The 14792-nt window shown below is 37.3% G+C and overlaps 1 protein-coding gene across 2 annotated transcripts; it reads right to left on the bottom strand.

Annotated features, from left to right (window-relative positions):
• Positions 1 to 2350: 2350 nt before the first annotated feature.
• LOC141339899 (uncharacterized) lies at positions 2351 to 10468 on the bottom strand. 2 transcript variants are annotated; one of them, XM_073844985.1, is made up of 3 exons: positions 6518 to 10468; positions 5865 to 6086; positions 2351 to 5101 (listed from the first exon to the last, which is right to left on the bottom strand). In XM_073844985.1, the coding sequence occupies exons 2-3, from the start codon at positions 6034 to 6036 to the stop codon at positions 4200 to 4202; spliced, it is 1074 nt and encodes a 357-aa protein (XP_073701086.1). In that variant the 5' UTR covers positions 6037 to 6086; positions 6518 to 10468; the 3' UTR covers positions 2351 to 4199. The 2 variants fall into 2 exon arrangements, with proteins under 2 accessions (XP_073701086.1, XP_073701085.1); XM_073844984.1 differs by having other exon boundaries at positions 5865 to 10468.
• Between the last annotated feature and the right edge of the window lie 4324 nt (positions 10469 to 14792).

The following is a 14792-nucleotide window of genomic DNA, read 5'->3' as shown; positions in this document are numbered from 1 at the left end:
CTGTCTGCTTGTCTGTCGGTCTGTCTAAACTTCATTATTAACGGCATTATTTTGCTATTAACAGCCCAAGCGTCGTTACTAGTTCTAAAATGACGTTTTGGAACTAGCAACGAAGCTGTTGAATGAGCTGCGTAAGAAATTAATCCTACTCACAATAGCTATTTAAGGATAAAAACGGGACGAATGTCTTGAAATATATCATTTGATCGATGTCTTGAGGTGTGGTAACTGTAGTATAAGCGGAATAATTGACTTCGGGACGTAGAATTCTACGAAAATAATGCACACCCGAGGTGTAACGGCCACTCCGCTTCGTCGTCAATTATTCCTTACAAATCAACTTTTCCATGACATTCTAATTTATTGAGATGCACCTGTATATCTTTTAACCCTTTAGCACGTACGATCACACCGGTGTGATTTGTCTTGGTTAGACCCTGAAGCGTACGATCACACCGGTGTGATTCGAACGTTTGCCGCATCACGTGATCAGCTGCTGAATTCAAATATGTTTTGACGCTTTGGCTGGCTCTGAGCCAGATCGGACGCGCTGAGTGCTTGTCATATTATCACAACCATTAAGTGTTTTCAACCATATAATGCTTATTTTAGGTTTCCGACATTTAAATACACATAAGTACTAGGAAAACCATGCATTTATAGTTTGTAAAATACACACTGATGTCTATGGAAGCGGCAATAATGATCCTACAAATATATTCTGACAACATATTTTATTGATATCATATACAGATTATGCAGGTAACTATAACGTTCACTCTCCTCTTCTCCCAGCTCACCAGAGACTTACTTTAATGTCTTTCGGGAGGAGAGGATGCATTTGTGTGTTGTAAATCCCACAGCTCAGATTCAGCACGAACATTCAGCGTGTTTGGACTTTTAAATACATTTACTTGCGCATATTTCGAAATCGGAATATCAGATATTTCATGATATAGCGAGCATGCTTGTAAATATTAATGATAAAAAAGGGAAAACGAAAAAAAAAAGCGATCCATGTGTCTTACAGTGCTATTGTGGCTGCGGTGTGTCACATGACGCGTCACCATGGAAACAGTAATGCTAAACATTCTAAAATAACGGTCGCCCTAAAAAAGACTCAATCTTTGGGGTTAGATAGAATATTTTAAACTCACGTGTGAAAAGGTTCATTGACAAGGTAGCGTTTGGTTCCACATACAAGTTGTCTCATTTGAGTACCAGAGAGTTTGCTGGGTGTCTGTACTTGACAACAACCCAGAGAAACAAATTTGAAGAAGTGGCTCCTCTGCTGGGACTGAGTGAAGACATTCAGTTTGAAATTGAGGAAGCGGAAGTGATTGTCATCATGGGCAGCATTACTTCGGTTGAAGGGGCTGGCTGCGTTCGAAACCGCATACTCAATAAGTATACTCAATGGATGTGATCTGCACGTCTTACACCATGTTGACGTTGTCATGTGACAAATGACGTTATAACAGGCGCAACAATTTAAAACATAGGAGCGACAGATTCAATTAATCTTTCTATAAATATTTTGATGTTGATGAAATTTGTTCATTTTATGGTCATGTTTAAGAAACAGCTGTCCCTGATTGCAGTATAACGGAAACATTTTGGGTTCATTTTGGGTTGCATTACCTTAAAATGCACTGATCAATAACAATGATAAATGCTGACCTGTAATTAATTATATTTTTAGTAAAACAAGCATGTTTTTTTTTCCAATCAAGTAATTAATTAATGCATATATTTATAAAACAGTTATATTCTATTTGCTGACAGCAACATGGATAAATGAGTAAAAAAATATAAAAAATAACCATGAACATAAACAAAGACACATGGAACAAAGCATTATTCAGACATATTAGTATTTTAGTTTTTCTCTAGACGCTCTCGCTGTCTTTTTGGTCTCTGAGGATGAAGATACCGCAGCAACATCTGGTCCAGATGAGACAAAGGGCAGGTGGAGTGATGGAGGGTCTCATCGATGGGACTTGACCATTTCCAGGATGCTGCTGTTGATTTCTCTTTTCTCACTGCACAAACCAGTCTGCATACATTTCTGATCATACCAAGATGCACAAATACAATACAAATGCTATCATTTTAACAGCACAATGTCATTAGATCTCTGTATTAGAAGTAACAAAATTACCCCAACTTTATATTAAGTTACAGATTTTACTTTTTTCCCCACAAATGCTGCTGTCACCTTTACTTTCAGGTCCTGCTCCACCACACAATATTTGTGAGGTAGCTGTTGTGTTAATTGGATTTTTATCCAATACAAATGCTCCTAAATTTATCAACAGTACTAATAGACAAATGAAATAGATAACTCATGTTTAGTTACTATATGTACATGTGTTTATTTACATTACATTCATATAAAGCAGTGTTGACAACAGTGAACTCTACATAAACTCACATAACCTCCATCACTCATTCAGATGACAGTTTGGTGTTGTCATGTGCTTATTTAATTCTCTTACAACATGTTCCTGTCAGTTGTTAAATAGACATTTAGTAATCATCTTTAAGATGTCTATGGTTGCTATATGTAATAAAACGTGTTTTACAGCGAAATCACAAATATACTTTAACGTTACTGTCTAACGTCTTGACACCTTATGCTTATCAGCAGTTTACAATACAGTTCAACAATTACGATTTTAAGACAGGGAACCGTGTTTTGGTTTGTCATACATTTGTAAACACCCTCGTTGTGGTTCCCAATCACGTTCAATGATGTGCATCAGATGAACACTTCAGAATCTGGGCTGAAGCAGTAGGACATCCGGGGATTTCTCGCCTACTCTTTTATGAATACTGAGGTTTCGAACGTACTTCTTTCTTCACGTACTAATTTTTCCTACTATATAGTAGGTAAGTAGGCATATTCGACCGCACTCTAAGTAGACGTTCGTCTGAATCTTGCGAGAATTAGTCCACTCGCCTACTAATTCTCGCCTACTCTTTTATGAATACTGAACATTCAAACATACTTTTTTGCTCGCCTACTGCTTTTTGCCGACTATATAGTATGGAAGTATGCGGTTTCGAACGCAGCGACTGTCTCGTTCTGGGCTGGAATACCTGTTCACAGGTGCCAGAAGTTTCTGTGCAACTCTGACTCTGTGCAACATAGCTGTGTAGCAGTTCTGGTTATACAAATAAATATAAGTTCAGTGATTCAAAAGAAAAAATCTACAACATGTTTTCAGTTTATACAGTAAATGTTTGACTTTGTAAAGTAAAATGCAGACACTACTACTATTTTGAACAGCTTAATGTTTATTTTTCTTCATTTTCAGTAAAGTAATAACAAATTTGATCATTTTTTCTTCATGTTTTGATTTAGAATAGAATTGGCAGTGTTTAAAATAAAAGTTATAATGATTTTGAACTTACTTTTTTTGTCACATTGCTATTATTTTGAACAACTGTATATGGTGGTGTTGTCTGTAATAATTTATATGTAGGAATGTATAGATATTTTATAAACATGATGTATTGTGTGGCTGTAACATTTGTCATTTGTTAGAATTTAATGTAAATATTTTATATGTTGTGCAGTATGTTTTCTTAAGGACCCCCAGGCTATGACTCAGCCACCGCTTTCCAAACTCCATGATCCACAATGGCTTCCTGAACTGTCTGATCCACCATGGCTTCCTGAGCTCCATGATCTGCCATGGCTTTCTGAGCTTCCTGATCAACAATGGCTCCCTGAACTGTCTGTACAGCTATTTTTGAATAGTTTTACTCACTGTGTGAGCAGTGTATTGTTAAAAATGACCGAATTGTGTAATTAAGCAACAGAAAAAATGCTGTATTATTATAATTAGTAATATTTTGATTCAGAGAGATCAACACATGGAATTGAGTGACATACTCTACATAGTCACAATTTGAAGATTTGGTCTGGTATGGCCTCAGAAGTACACAAACAAAACAAAAAAGCCTTGTGGTGAAACAAAAAGATATGAAGGATGCATGAAGGTGACCAGATGTAATCCACATTCAGTTCCGGTGTGAACACTGACTAGATTTCACACACCTTTTTTCTCAGTACACTCTTGAACAATGTTTTAGTAATTTTGATATTAATTTTGATTACTTTTGGTACTTTAGTACTACAATTGAATGTATTTCAAAGGCATGTGTAGATTATTGTAGAAATTGCTAATTTTCTAAACCTCTTCTTGCATTGAAGAAAACGGCAGTTTCTTTCCAGAATGAGTTTGCACATGATTTATCAGGCTGCTTTGACGTGTGAAACTCTTCTCACACTGAACACACTTGTACGGTTTCTCTCCAGTGTGAACTGTCATGTGAACCTTAAGGTTTACTTTATGTGTAAAACTATTTCCACACTGTTCACAGGTGTAAGGTTTCTCTCCAGTGTGAATGCTCAAGTGAATCTTAAGACTTACTTTATACTTGAAACTCTTTCCACACTGAGGGCAGGTAAAAGGCTTTTCTCCAGTGTGAATTTTCATGTGAGTCTTAAGAACTCCTTTTCGTGAGAAACTCTTCCCACACAGTTTGCAGGAGTAAGGTTTCTCTCCAGTATGAATTCTCATGTGGCAATATAGATTACATTTCAGAGTAAAACTCTTTCCACATTGATCACACTGGAATGGATTCTCTTCAGAGTGACTTCTCATGTGAGTCTTAAGTTTTCTATTACATGTGAAACTCTTCTCACACAGTTTGCAGATGGAAGGCTTTTCTCCAGTGTGAACTCTCATGTGGACAGTAAGGTAATGTTTCTGTGTAAAACTCTTCCCACAAAATTTGCAGGTGAAAGGTTTCTCTCCAGTGTGAACTCTCATGTGGACAGTAAAGTTATTTTTCTTTGTAAAACTCTTCCCACACTGTTGGCAGCTGTAAGGTCTCTCTCCAGTCTGAATTCTCATGTTAGAATTAAGGTTTGTAGTGTGTGGTTTCTTATTTATTTCTGGTGAGGAAGTCTTTTTATTCTGTGAGCAACTAACTGATTTTTCTTCAGTTTTGAAATCATGTTCCTCATTTTGATCTTTCTCTTCTGTTTCATTGAGTTCTTGACTCTCCTCTTTCAGTGCCATCAGGTCTGAGGTCAAATAAGAAAAATGAAAATTAACAGCAGTTTAATGGCAGAAAGTAACAGACATCAAAACACTTAGACTAGTGCTGCCAATTAATTAAAAAAACTAACTATTTGACAATAAACTATTTCACATTAAATGGAATGTAAAACAACATAAAGATTGTACATTTAAAATCTGTGGCTTATTGGCATCTTTTTCACCAAGTAGCCAATGGTAAATGAAGACCAGACTCATTGAGACAAATACTGCTGATGATCTGACTCTATTAAACACATTTCTTTCTAATTTTAGCCATTAATTGTAGCCATAATTAAAACCAATAATTTGTAACATATATATTGTTGTGCTTTTATCACAACTACCATATAATTATAAATAAAAACACTAGCTCCTTTAAAAAAGAAAACACAAAATCTGCCATGTTTATCTTCACGTTAGAGAATTTAAAGGAACCGTATGTAAGAAATTTATGTCAGTTAATCATAAAATGGCCCTGAAATGTCACTAGACATTAAGAAATCATGTTCATTTCAAATACTTATATCACTGACAACAGTGGTCTGGCCAGGATATTGTCATTTAAAAGTGAGAGTTGCAGCCCACAACTGATGTTATTGTTGTCATTTTGTGTTTTGGTCTGAGGCGCCACCCTCCTGCTATCTACCAATCACGAAGTCAGTAGAGTTTCGTGAGACGGGTTGCTCAGCTATAGAGCTGGACATTTTAATAAGGTTCAAATGAATGAGTTGAAACATGAAAACCAACCTGTTTGTTCCTCAGTATCTTCATGTTTGACTCTGAATGTTTCTTCAATCTTCATGTCTTCATTCTCCTCTTTAATAAACACCATCTTTGTTTGTTCCTCAGTATCTTCTTGTTTGACTCTGAATGTTTCTTCAATCTTCATGTCTTCACTGTCCTCTTTAATAAACACCATCTTTATAATAGTTTGTCACGTGGATCTCAGTTCATTCAGCAGGAGTTTTTCTGTGTTTGGTAGAAAGAAAAATAAATGTAAACTAAAACTCTGGGTGTTCCTCAATTATCTCCCTAGTTTAGCAGTCATTTATCAGATTCCACTTTCATGAAAACATTTGCTGTTTGTTGTTCTCGTTGCATTTCCAGTGTTTTGAGCAGCAGATGTCGTAAGTGTGCGGCGATTCAAATCAGTGAATCATTTTGGTGAATCGATTGATTCAATTGAATCGGAATTTCGAAAAGATCCGTTTCTTTGAACACTACTTAGCATACAGTGACCGATTTCATTGTGTAACAATATTCACTATATAGGGACTACAGTGTCACTAAATAAAGCATAACAGTGTTGTATTGGCTAACAAATAATTTCACAGTTCTATATGCAATTCTGTAAACGAGTTGTTTTGATTTAAACACTTTCAGTTGTTAAAAGCACACACCTTTCTCCGTTTAAATCCCAGATGCAGGAGCGCGCCGCAGCCTTATGACGTCACATCTCCAGAAAAAAATAAAAGTCTTGTTCTCTAAAATCAATATCATTTTAGATTATAAAACACGTATAATACTTTACAGCTATACGTAGGATGAATTGAAGAGACAAACTGCAGATCTATCAAAAGTCCAAAGTCATTGATACTTATGATATATTTTTATATCTAATACATAACCTAATAACATTTGTGATATTCTCAACAAGAATAAAGTCCAGTATTTCGGTATTCAAATTACAGGACTGAAAAAAAAAATCTAAATGAATATTTCAAAAGATGTTTTTTAAATCAAAATTAAATTTGTGTTTGCAGAGAGGTATAACTAACTGAAACTGGATCCTTATGACAATGTATTCATCTTTTAAATAAAGATTTAAAGATCTGTGACTGTAAATAATTATATTATATTATATTATATTAATAAATCAAGCACGTCCCGTTTTATGAAAGTCACATTACATGATTTTTGCTGATTTGCATGTGAAACTATACTTTTATGGAGGAGCGAAAGCGCACCACTGGTTAAAGGGCAGAACGCAATAATCGTTTCATCTCGATTAATGCATTTTCATGATCGTTGAAGCAGAAATCGAAACTGAATTTGATTAATTGCACAGCCCTATGTGTAACAGGTATTAAAAGTAATGTTCATTTTGTATATAGAATTACACAAAAAATGTTAAGTATACCCGATATGCCTATCTGTGTGTGCATCTTCCCCTTTAAATTTCTTCAAGCAGCGTAAATCTTAATTTCCTTTCTTTGCACCACCTCTTCCCTTTCTGCGCTGTCTCCGCATGAGAGAGGTGGGTTTCTGTCAAGCTCCAATTAATCTGATGTCATCTCTAACTTTTATATCACTTTAAAAGATAGTTTTCCTCTTTAAATCATATATTTGACTCTATTCTTCATGTATATTTTGTATTTTCATTAATTCGTTTTTATTAAGATTGTGATTTAATTTTGATGTTTCGTCGATGCGTTCGATGTATATGCTAAATGAGTTGCACTTTCTCCTTTAACAGAAAGTACGAAAAGGGCGAAAACACACTGCTAAAAATCATATTCTGTGTTATCAGGTATGCTGTTTTGTCACTTGTTGAGTTTGTTGTTTAAAAGTTGTATTTCCTTTCCTCTGCGCGCCCTTTCTGCACTGTCTCCGCATGGGAGAGAAAGTACGAAAAGGGCGAAAACACACTGCTAAAAATCATATTCTGTGTTATCAGATTAAAGCAGCAGTTGAACCGTCACTTGATGTCCGTCTGGTTACTCGTACAACAGAAAGAAAACACAACGCAGACTATACCGGTTACAAGTGGTGTCGTTGACCATTTCGGATCATCAGATCAGCGCTTCGCAGATCGCCGTGGTTGCGTGACGGCTCGCCGGCTTCGCCGATCTCCTTCTGCCAGGTTTCCTTCGTCGCCATCGCTCGCGGTGGCTCTCCCCTAATTTCCACCAGATGCATAACGGCTGCGTTACGGCTCCGCTGCGTAACAGCTCCGTGTTCCGTCGTCCGTCAATACCCACCAGGTCCGGATTTGTTGCGGAACGGCTGCGGTCATGACTGACAGCGGACGTCACGAGGCCCTATGTAATCTCGCGAATTCTGGTGTGATCGCGCGATAAGTAGTTTCTATAAACAGAACTACCAAACCATGGACACCACGTGTCTCCTTTTCCTGCAAGACTAACACAGTGAGAAGTGCGTGCAGTTACCTTCAGTGGAGCAGTCCAACGATGTTCTCTCCATTTGCTCTTGATTGTTTGTAGTAATATGTCAATTTGATCTGTGCACAGATTTTAGCCAATTCACGAATTTGTGTTCTGGGGCAGCAATGTCAAAACTCAGGGAGAAGGGACGTCACATCTGGCTCTGTTTATGGCCATATCTGCATCCTCATTCAATGGTAGGTCAATTCTTTAGTAATGACCAGTGCACTTAATAATAGCCACTTTGCTAGGTAGCGTTATGGCTTCTGAGAGCTCTCTTGCTTCTTTCTCATGAGTAATTGGCCGGCCGGATGAGGTTGTTAATCCACATCTGACCCACACAGGCAGCTCCACATGGGCTGCGGAAACTGCGTATGCAGAATCAGAGTAGATATTTGCTGTTTTACCCTCAGAGTGTCTCAATGCATTGATCAATGCTAACAGTTCTGCTTTCTGTGCTGACTGTTTCCCCACCAGGGGTTCTGCTTTTACTGTCCAAATTTGTCACCCTGCAATTCAACCACAGCAAATCCTGCCTTCAATGTTCCATCATCTGCTCTGTGACATCTACCATCAGTAAAAAAACGTGATAGGGTTGTCTGTTTCAGGAAGCGAGGTATGGATTTGCCTCTCGTTGCTGGTGGCAGTCCCTGGCCATATGGCCAGTTCCCCCACATCTGTAACACCTTCCTTGGTTATCTGGGCAGTCTGGTGACCAATGTCCCACTCCCCCACATTTGAAACAGTTATCCCCCCTGTTTACCCCACCTCTCCTGCCTCTTCCCCCGCGGCCCCTACCTACATTCCACTGCTATTGTTTGGGGTATTGTGGAACATAATCATGGTATTTTACAGAAGTTTTATGTACAGGCTCAGCCTGTGGTTGTGGCTGCGTGGGTGTGAGGGTAGGCTGTTGCTGAGCCATCTGTTTCGGCTCTCTATTTTTAGCTGACTTCCTCTCCTCGACCTGCAGTCTCAGAAGCTCCTTCCGCAGCTTCAACAGCTCACTTCTTTCTTTCTCTAATCTCTGCGTACCTTTTCCACTTTGCATCATCACTGCCTGGTACCTCAGGGGACTGCTCCATTGCTTGAGTCACCCCAGCTGGTGCTCCATGTAGCATTGCTGCCCTGAAAATTCTATTAGTGACAGGGTTAGACATAGGATTTTCATCTAACTCTTTTTCTCTTTTTGCGTGTGTTCGCCTTTTCAATAGCCCCACTTCCTCTTTTCTGTGTCTCTGAAGAGCTTCTTGCGCTCTCTTTTCTTTTACCCCTACTTTCTGAAACAGAGACCCCTTCTTTTCCATACAATCATCACCAAAATGCTCAATCATTTCATGTTTACAAATTTCCAATTCTAGCATGCGTGTTTTCATATCTTTTGGATCAGTTTGGGTTCTTACAATTTCAATCATTTTATCCCACTGTTGTCCAAGAGTAGGACAATCATACTCCGTACATTCCCTATCGAATTCACCCTCCATGACGTCTTTTATGGTCTGCGCACTCCCTACTCTGTCCTTCAATATACCCCGTCACACAGACGAATTTCTTAAACCGTCACACAGACGAATGTTTCTTAGACCGTCACACAGATGAATTTCTCAAACCGTCACACAGACGAATATTTCTTAGACCGTCACACAGACGAATTTCTCAAACCGTCACACAGACGAACCGTCACACAGACGAATATTTCTTAAACCGTCACACAGACGAACCGTCACACAGACGAATATTTCTTAAAACGTCACACAGACGAACCGTCACACAGACGAATATTTCTTAAACCGTCACACAGACGAACCGTCACACAGACGAATATTTCTTAAACCGTCACACAGACGAACCGTCACACAGACGAATTTTCTTACTTATATAGCTCTTATTTCTACAAAAATATTTTACTATTGGTCTCTCCAATTCACATCCACTGACATTAGAAAATATTCTCAATTCAACACTTCATTTAGAATACTCAATAGCAGAATTTAATTAAAAAGGTTTCTGCTTACCTTTTAGTTATAGAGCCGGCTCTTTGTGTTGAATTCAGATATCTCCCTTTGTCCTAAAAACTCCTTTTACCATCACGTCGGAGGTCACCAAATTGTTGGACTTTCAAAGAGTCCACTGCATGTTCAAAAATGGTTTGGAGTCAATCAGTCAAAGTTTAAAAGTTTTATTCAAGCTCAGCAAATAGGAGAGATCAAGAGTAAGATATACAGCGCTGGAGAAGCTCCGTTCTTCTAAGCTCCCTAAGTGCTTCTGAATTCTCTTTTCAGAGACACACCCTTATATGAGTTATCACTCTTCCGTGCATCTTCTGCTGTTGGCGTCCAAAAGCAGAAGTTTCTTTCCAGCACACACACACACAGCTCATACATCCTGTTAGACGTTCAAAAGTATCTGTTCTTATCTTATGCAGGCACAGGACGCTCTATTCTCTGCAGTCTGCAACATTTCTCTGCCCTGTGCACATAATATCTCAATTAACCCTTTCAGACAGTTTCACAGTAATTAGCACTCTATAGTTTAATTATTTAAGCCTTCTTATGCAATGGAAAATATATAAAACATATTCAAACTGAAAAGTACCACAGATTACAGACAATTTTAGTGAATTTTTTTTGGGACAATTTACACTGGGTTCCTCAAAGTGTGCTTTTTCTTCCAAAAGAGGATGGGGGGCAAGGGTTGGTACACTTGCCAAGCCGACATGCAGCGTTTCGCTTGCAGTTCATTCAGAAATTCTTGACTGGCCCTATGGATCTGGTGTGGAGAAGGATGGCAAATTCAATTCTACATACAGTGGATGGACTTGGACTGGATGCGGCACTGTTCCTAATGGATGTTAAACAACTACGTCTGACTGGTCTACCTCAATTTTATCATGGACTTTTCAAAGTGTGGGGACTTTTAAAAGTTTGCAGGCTGGAGGCGACAAATTCTGTGTACTGGTTATTAGAGGAGCCTCTTATCAAAGGAGCTCGTATGGACATTGCAGGTGGGAATGTGCCAGGACTTACACAGATACTGTGTGCTTCTAAGCTTGTGACATTGCAGCATTTTGGTCAATGTGGCTGGTCCTGAATTGACTGATATAAATGCAGGTCCTTTTGGTCCTAGGTCAGAGGTGAACTCGCCACACACAACTCATTGTAAATATGTGGAAAGCTAAGTTGACAAATGAGGAATTGTTATTAATAAAGGATTTTAGTGACGGAAGGGTGTCTCTGAACATAGAAGATCCATTTCCAAGACTTGGGGTTACGCCAGATTTAAAGGAAATGTCAGGTGCCTTGTTAGATCTCACTGGTTTGAAAAATTTTGACTTGGGTGAAACAGATGGGAAAGTGATGTATAAGTGTTTTGTGAAGCTTTTTAATAAAGGAACATTAAATGGGAGGGTTGATACAGTATGGAGGGATAAACTTGGGTTAAATGGGGAAACAAAGCCAGTGTGGAAAGTGCTGTACAAACCACCATTGATAAAGCGATCTTGTGACTTGCAGTGGAGAATTTTACATGGGGCCGTGGCTGTTAATGCCTTTGTTTCAGTCATTAATTCGAACATTGACGATAAATGTGTATTTTGTGGTTCCAGAGAAACTATTTTTCATTGTTTCTTAGAGTGTGTAAGGCTACAAATGCTTTTTAGTTTGTTGTATTTGTTATGTGATAAATGTGGGGAAAAGTTTACACCCAATGTTTTTATTTTGGGGGCGGGGTACAATCGAAAGCAAAAGATTAAATGGCAGTTGCTTAACTTCCTGTTTGGACAAGCAAAGCTTGCAATTTATAAAACTAGGAAAAATAGAATGGAAAACAGGCATGGTCAAGAGATTATATCTCTGTTTAAAGCATTTGTTAAGTCAAGAATTGTTGTGGAGTTTAAGTATTATAAAGCAATGAAAGATTTAGAAACTTTTAAACTACAGTGGTGTTATAACTCTATTTTTTGTACGGTGGTGGAGGAATTATTTTTTGATCTTGTGTGGAGTTGAAGTATTTTTGTTACCATGATTGAATAAAGTTTATTTATTAAAAAATCAAAAAAATCTCTCTCTCTCTCTCTCTCTCTCTCTCTCTCTCTCTCTCTCTCAGTTCAGTTCAGTTCAGTTCAGTTCAAGTAGCTTTATTGGCATGACATTTGTTACAGTATTGCCAAAGCATTTTATATACAGAGTATAATAATATCAAGGTAATAAAACAGACAATAAATCAGAGAAAATACAATAAATATATTAAATTAAATACAATAAATAAACATAAAAACAGCAGACAGTATTTCTAATATTGATTATAATAATGGCAAATATATAGTGAACAATATGTGAAATAAAAAATAATTAATTAACCATTTCGTATGGTGTCTTATAGAATACACATATTTTGCAGCTAGTTTGACTGCCACATCATCCTCTCCGAGTATATAATGTAATTTCTCTGAGTCATTTAGAGACAAAAATGAACAATTCAATGCTTCAAATTGTGGAAAGAAGATTTGCCTTGTAGTGGAGTATTTGGGGCAGACAAGAAGAAAGTGTTTCTCGTCCTCTATTTGACTCTAGGGATCCATGTTTTTTTGTGTCTTCCTTTTTCTATTTCTAATTCATGGTCACTGAGTCGATATTTTGTTAGAATTTGTCTTTCTTTGATGTGTTTATTTGATAAGTAATCTGCCAATTTGGTGGTTCTGTTTAGGGCCGAATAACACTAGAGTTTGGTTTGGAGATCCTTCATTTTTTAATTTTTCATCATAATTATACTTCAGATTTTTGTCAATTTCTTTATGGATGTTAGGGTTGTGGTTGGAGTCGGACTTGAGTTTGAGTTTTATTTATTAGTTGGAGGACGAGTGTATTTAGAGGATGAGACACTGTGGGGGATTCATTGGCAAGAAGGGCTTTATATTGAAGAGATTTCTCTCTCTCTGGCAAAATAAAACCACCAATCTGTAAATTCAAGAATTGTCTGAGTGGCCATATAAGATACAAACACATACATATTTTTTGGTAGAATAATACATAACAGCAAGTTTGAGAAAAGACAAAACAAAAAGGTAAAAAGCAATTCAATAGCTAGAGAATCATAGCAGAACCACTCAGCATCACATTATTTCTGATTCTTGTGAAACTGGCTAATTATATTTTGACTCACATGTCAGTGGTCCACAATCTTGTTATGATGGATTTCAGCATCCGTCTTTTTATAAACAGGATGTTTCAGTCAGTCTGAGAAACTGGAGTAGCAACAAGCCTTTAGGGAACCCATATAGAAAACATAAATGTCACATTCTGATGTCATACATCACAGCTAAAAATAAGCCAAACAATAGCAATATTTTAATTTAATTTATGACATTTCATGGTTATGTACCTAAATAATCATAAATATGCCCATCTAATATGTAGAAAGAAAACAAGTTGTGTTGTAAAAGAAAGATTAAGGCATATCTTGTTGTTATCATATGCATAATTATAGGTCCTGACTGAGAGCGGGAAAAAAACATTTGAATGCGTCTCATGAGTGGCACTTATAACTGTCACAATGTTATTAACATCTGTTGGTTGAAGACGTGGTGGAAATAGACCGGTTCCTATTGACTTGCCTTTATTTATTACTAATTTCGTGTATTTTTGAGGGTATTTGTTACATAAAGTTAGTTATTTTGTTAAGTTTTCGTTATAGGTTAAGGTGTAGTTACTAAATATAGTATTTATTGTAGCTGTAGTGTACAGTTTGATAAATTAGATTTACTATAGGTTAGGGTTCGTATTTTAGTGTACAGTAAAGGTTGTGTGAGTGTAACGTTATATATAGAGAGATATTTGCAGTTCATAAGTGTTTGTATATAAAATTAGTCATTTTATACTAGGTTTTTCTATTTATTAAGTGTTCGGGTCTTGTAGTTAACATCGTAGGCTAAGTTATTTCTATTATTTTAGTCAGTTTTAGCATTTAACACGTCGCAGGTCCATTACACCGCTGTCAACGAAAACTGGGCACACAGTTACATTTGTGGTAAGTAAATGTATGTATTAATAAAAGTTATTAACAGTTCATTCATAGCTAAAAGCTACGCGTCAAGTGCACGAGACCAGTTACAGCGCGGCCGCACGACTTGAGCGATCATTGCATTCCGTAGCTTTTTGGGCAATTTGTCAAAAGGACTGATTCTTGAATAACAGAGAAGCAAACATGTACTGCAGTCATTATAAACACGTCAACGTCTAAATTATGTTACCTTACATAAGGGTTTCTCTCCCACCGCCTTCCAACGATGCGCCTGCAAGCCATGCTGTTCGCATATTCAAAGAAGAATATCGCCCAACTTCCTGTTCTCCTGTTTACTGTACTATGTATACTGCTACCTATTGCACTGGAGTTTAATCAAAACAAGTTATAGTGTTGCTTTTTATGGCAAACACACTGAAAAGTCCTTTTAAAAGTGGACCACAAAAACAATAGGTGCACCAGTGATAGTAGTTTATACGAGCCAAATCCCAAT

This window comes from Garra rufa, chromosome 1 (assembly GCF_049309525.1).
Source record: "Garra rufa chromosome 1, GarRuf1.0, whole genome shotgun sequence".
Classification (NCBI taxonomy): Eukaryota; Metazoa; Chordata; class Actinopteri; order Cypriniformes; family Cyprinidae; genus Garra; species Garra rufa.
The sequence above is the reverse complement of the archived record's forward strand: the minus strand, read 5'-3'. Positions and strand labels throughout refer to the sequence as shown.